The 6,000-nt window shown below is 37.5% G+C and overlaps 1 protein-coding gene across 1 annotated transcript in view; it reads right to left on the bottom strand.

The window, feature by feature from the left end:
- Window positions 1-636: 636 nt before the first annotated feature.
- Window positions 637-6,000, bottom strand: part of UAP1 (UDP-N-acetylglucosamine pyrophosphorylase 1) — a 55,340-nt gene continuing 49,976 nt past the window's right edge. The window contains exon 9 of the mRNA XM_053209796.1: window positions 637-2,106. Coding sequence (XP_053065771.1) covers window positions 2,100-2,106 — 7 coding nt within the window. The 3' untranslated portion in view covers window positions 637-2,099. The remainder of the gene's footprint in view (window positions 2,107-6,000) is intronic.

Below are 6,000 nucleotides of genomic sequence, written 5' to 3'. Positions count from 1 at the left end.
GCTTATGACCCTTCCTGCTTTGAGACTGCAGACCAAACCAATCTCTTACCAAGTTGCCTTTCACTTGAAGCTCTGCCTGCTTCAGTTTCCATTCCCCCTCGACCTTGAGAGCAACACACAACTATTTCTTTCCCTTTCTCTTTCAAAATCTGTGCTTGGTGGATCCAGCATTTTTCAGAATGATGTTGGGCTCGGGAGGAGGGGTACGAGGAGGCAGACAACAGAGTAATTAAAAGCACAGATTGTTAGAGTCAGATTGACTTGGGATTTTAACCCCTACTGGGCCATCCACTAAAGTTATGGAATTATGGAATTGTAGGTAAGTTGTTTAAACTTTCTCTTTGATCACTGGATTGTTTTTAAGTGTGTTTTAAAACTTCAAAATACACAGGAGAGCAAAGTCCCTATTTTTCTTCTGAGGCATAATTTCAAAAGTAAGGGGCGCCTGGGTGGCTCAGTCAATTAAGCATCTGACTCTTGATTTCGGCTCAGACCATTATCTTAACGTTCCTGAGTTCGAGCCCCATGTCGGGCTCTGCGCAGATAGTGCGGAGCCTGCTTGGATTCTCTCACTCTTCTCTCTTTGCCACTCCCCATTCACTCACTCTCTCTCAAAATAAACATTTTTGTAAAAAAAAACGAACAAATCTTAAGCATTCAGCTTAAATTTTAACAAATACATGCACATCTGTAACCACCACTCATCAAAATGTAGAGTATTTCCAGCACTCACCAAGGTCCGTAACTCAGTAGATATCCCTTCTGTAGATATTACTATTCTGACCTTTTTCAGCAGACTCCTTTTGCTAATTCTTGATCATCATATATAAATGGAATAGTATAGTGTGCACCTTTGTGTCTGATTTTTTTTTTATTACTTAAAAAAAATTTTAATGTTTATTTTTCAGAGCGAGAGACAGAGCACGAGCAGGGGAGGGGCAGAGAGAGAGGGAGACACACAGAATCTGAAGCAGGCTCCAGGCTCCAAGCTGTCAGCACAGAGCCTGACGCAGGGCTAGAACTCACAAACTGTGAGATCATGACCCGAGCCAAGGTCGGAGGCTTAACCGACTGAGCCATCCATGCACCCCATGTCTGACTTCTTGCTTCCAACATTATTGCTAGGCAATATGGTCGATTTATGTGTAACTTTTGAAGAACCTTCTAAACTATTTTTCAACATGGCGGCACCATTTCATACTAGCACCAGTCAACATATAAGAGTTCCACATCCCTGCCAACTTTTGCTGTGGTCAGTTCTTTTAATTCTATTAAATGTGTCATGGTGCCTCATTGTTCGGTTTTCATTTCCATTCCCGTAATAACTTAATGATGCTCAGCATCTTTTCATGGACTTTTCTGCTATCAATATACCTTCAATACATCTTCCTTTGTGATGTATCTGCTCTAACTGTCCATTTTAAAAGATAGGTTGTTTTCTTTTTATTGAGTTTTGAGAGTTCTTTATGTATTCTGGAAACAAGTTGTTTACCAGATATGTGATTTGCAAACATTCTCTAACAGCCTATGGCTTATCTTTTCATGCTCTTAACTGCCTGGCAATGAACAGAAGTTCTTGGTTTTAATACATTTTTGGTGTTTTCTTCTATGCATTATACTTTGGTGCTATATAAGACATTTTGGTCTAACCACAGGTCACAAGACGTTCACCTGTTTTCTTCTAGAAGTTTTATAGTTTTAGGTGTTACATTTAGGTCTATGATCCATTTTGAGTTAATTTTTACGTGTAGGACAAAGAATAGATACAAGTTTACTTTTTTTGCCTATGGATATCTAATTGATATCCAGGATATCAAATTATCCTGGATCAAATTATCCAGGATAATTTGTTAAAAAGACTATTCTTTCTCCACTGAAATGCTTCAGCACCTTGTTGAAACTCTTTTGACTATCTACGTGAGGGTCTATTTCTAGACTCTATTCTCTTATTGATCTATTTGTCTACTTGTCATTATTACCATACTATCTTGATTACTGTAGCTTTATAATAAGTCTCAAAATCAGGCACAAGTTCTCCATCTTTGTTATTCTTCAAAGTCGTTGAGGCTTTACATTTCCATATGCACTTCAGAATATTGTTAATTTCTGCAAAAAAAAAAAAGTAAATTAAAGGCTGCCAGGATAGATATTAATTGGGATTAAGTTGAACCTATAGATCTTTTCATGTGTCTGTTAGCCATCTGGATGTCTTCTTTGAAAAAGTGTCTATTCGTGTCTTTTGCCCATTTCTTCACTGGATTATTTTTTTGGGTGCTGAGTTTGATACATTTTTTATAGATTTTAGATACTAACCCTTTGTCTGATACGTCATTTGCAAATATCTTCTCCCATTCCATCAGTTTTACTGACTGTTTCCTTCACTGTGCAGAAGCTTTTTATCTTGATCAGGTCCCAATCGTCCATTTTTGCTTTTATTTCCCTTGCCTCTGGAAACATGTCAAGTAAGAAGTTGCTGTGGCCTAGGTTGCCTGTTTTCTCCTCTAGTATTCTGACGGCTTCCTGTCTTACATTTAGGTCTTTCACTCATTTTGAGTTTATTTTCATGTATGGTGTAAGAAAGTGGTCCAGTTTTCCCAGCACCATTTGCTGAATAGGCTATCTTTTTTCCACTGGATATTCTTTCCTGCTTTGTCAAAGATTAGTTGCCTATACGTCTGTGGGACCATTCTGGGTTTTCTAATCTGCTCCATTAATCTATGTCTGTTTTGGTGCCAGTCTTGATGATTACAGCTTTGTAATAATACAGCTTGAAGTCCGGAATTGTGATGCCTCCAGCCTTCACAATTGTGAAGTCCGGAATTGTGATGCCTTCAGGATTGATTTGGCTATGTGGTGTCTTTTCTGGTCCCATACAAATTTTAGACTGATTTTTCTAGCCCTGTGAACAATGCTGGTGTTATTTGTCATTTAAATATTTTAACAATATTTGTTCTTCCAATCCATGAGCATGGAATGTTTTTCCATTTTTTTGTGTCTTCTTCAATTTCTTTTATAAGCTTTCTATAGCTTTCTTTTATCTCTTTGGTTAGGTTTATTCCTAGATGTCTTATAGTTTTGGGTGCTATTGTAAGTAGGATCGATTCCTTGATTCTTCTCTCTGCTGCTTTATTACTGGTGTATAGAAATGCCACAGATTTCTGTACATTGATTTCATATCCTGAGACTTTGCTGAATTCATATATCAGTTCTAGAAGTTTTTTGGTGGAGCCTTTTGGATTTTCCATGTAGAGTATCATTTCATCTTCGAAGGGTGAAAGTTTGACATCTTCCTTGCCAATTTGGATGCCTTTCATTTCTTTGTGTTGTCTGATTGCTGACGCTAGGACTTCCGGTACTATTCTGAACAACAGTGGTGAGAGTGAACATCTGTCGTGTTCTGACCTTAGGGGGAAAGCTCTGAGTTTTTCCCCATTGAGGATATTAGCTGTGGGTCTTTCAATATGGCCTTTATGATGATGTTGAGGAATGTTCCTTCTACTTTCTTGAGGGTTTTTTGTTTTGTTTTGTTTTTATCAAGAATGGATGCTGTATTTTGTCAAATGGTTTTTCTGCATCTATCGACAGATCATATGCTTAACCTTTCTTTTATTAATGTGGTATACCACATTTGTTGATTTGTGGATATTGAACCAGCCCTGTAACCCACTTGATCATGTGAATAATTCTTTTAATGCACTGTTGAATTCGATTTGCTAGTATCTTGTTGAAAATTTTTGCATTCAGTTTCATTAGGGATGTTGGCTTGTAATTCTCCATTTTAGTGGGGTCTTTAGTTTTGGAATCAAGTTAATGCTGGCTTCATAGAATGAGTTTGGAAGTTTTCCTTCCATTTCTATTTTTTGGAACAGTTTGAGAAGAATAGGTATTAACTCTTCTTTAAATGTCTGATAGAATTCTCTTGGGAAATCATCTGGCCCAGGGCTTTTGTTTGTTGGGAGATTTTTGATTACTGACTCAACTTCTTTGCTGGTTATGGGTATGTTCAAATTTTCCAGTTCTTCCTGTTTTAGGTTTGGTAGTGTGTGAGTTTCTAGGAATTTGTCCATTTCTTCCAGATTGCTCATTTTGTAGCATATAATTTTTCATAGTACTCTCATAATTGTTTGTATTTCTGTGGTGTTGGTTGTGACCTCTCCTCTTCCATTCGTGTTTTTATCTATTTGGTTCCTCTCTTCTTTTTGATAAGTCTGGGTAGGATTTTATCAATTTTGTTTATTCTTCCAAAGAACCAGCATTTAATTTCATTGTTCTGTTCTACTGGGATTTTTTTGTTCGTTTCTATATCGTTTATTTCTGCTGTAATTTTTATTATTTCCCTTCTTCTGCTGGCTTTGGGCTTTATTTGCTGCTCCTTTTCTAGCTCCTTCAGGTGTAAGGTTAGGTTGTATATTTGGGACCTTTCTTGCTTCTTGAGATAGGCCTGAATTGCAATGTACTTTCCTCTTAGGGACTGCCTTTGCTGCAATCCATAGGTTTTGGACTGTCACATTTTCATTTGTTTCCATGTATTTTTTTTTTCCATTTCTTCTTTAATTCCTGGGTTAATCCATTCATTCTTTAGTAGGACATTCTTTCATGTATTTGAGGGTTTTCCAAAATTTTTCTTATGGTTGATTTCAAGTTTCATAGCGTTGTGATCTGAAAATATGCATGCTATAATCTCCATATTTTTGTACCTGTTGAGGGCTGATTTGTGACCCAGTATGTGATCTGTTCTGGAGAATGTTCTATGTGCACTCAAGAAGAATGTGTATTCTGCTGCTTTAGAATGAAATGTTCTGAATATATCTGTTAAGTCCATCTAGTCCAGTGTGTCATTCAAAGTCATTGTTTCCTTGTTGATTTTCTGCTTAGCTGATCTGTCCATTGCTGTAAATTGGGTATTAAAGTCTCCTATTATGGTATTATTATAAATGAGTTTATGTTTGTTATTGATTTATATATTTGGGTGCCTCCAAGTTGGGGGCATAAATATTTACACTTGTTAGATCTTGATGGATGATAGACCCCTTAATTATGATAAAATGCCCTTCTTCATCTCTTGCTGCAGTCCTTTTTTATTTATTTATTTATTTTAAGAGAGAGAGAGTGGGGAGGGGGAAGGACAGAGAGAGAGGGAGAGGGAGAATCCAAAGCAGGCTCCATGCTTTCAGTGCAGAGCCAGATGCAGGGCTCAAGTTCATAAACTGTGAGACCAAAACCTGAGCAGAAATCAAGAGTTGGACACTTAACTGACTGAGCCACCCAGATGCCCCACAGTCTTTATTTTAAAATCTAGTTTTACTGATGGCTGCCTGGGTGGTTCAGTTGGTTAAGCATCTGGCTTTGGCTCAGGTCATGATCTCATGAGTTCGTGAGTTCAAGCCTCACGTCAGGCTCTATACGGACAGCTCAGAGCCTGGAGCCTGCTTCAGATTCTGTGTTTCCCTCTCTCTCTTTGCCCCTTGCTCATGCTTTGTCTCTTTCTCTAACACTGAAAAAAAAATAACATTTAAAATCTAGTTTGTCTAATGTAAGTATAGCTACAGCAGCTTCCTTTTGACATCCATTAGCATGACAGATAGTTCTCCATCCCCTCACTTTCAATCTGCAGGTGTCTTTAGGTCTCAAATAAGTCTCTTGTAGGCAGCATATAGATGGATCTCTCTCTCTTTTTTAATCCATTCTGATACCCTATGTGTTTTCATTGGAGCATTTAGTCCATTTACATTCAGTGATTATTGAAAGATATGAATTTAGCGCCATTGAATTACCTGTATAATTGGTGTTTCTGATGATGTTCTCTGGTCCTTTGTATTCTTTGTTGTTTTAGTCTTTTCTCTTTGTCTCCACTCAGAGTCCCCCTAAAATTTCTTGCAGGGCTGGTTTAGTGGTCACAAACTCCTTTAGTTTCTTTTTGTCTGGGAAACTCCTTATCTCTCCTTCTACACGGATTAATTTTCAAATGTTAAGTCAACCATGCAATTCTAGGATAAACTC

Source organism: Acinonyx jubatus, chromosome E4, assembly GCF_027475565.1.
Source record: "Acinonyx jubatus isolate Ajub_Pintada_27869175 chromosome E4, VMU_Ajub_asm_v1.0, whole genome shotgun sequence".
NCBI lineage: Eukaryota > Metazoa > Chordata > Mammalia > Carnivora > Felidae > Acinonyx > Acinonyx jubatus.
This window is presented reverse-complemented; position numbering and strand designations above follow the sequence as displayed.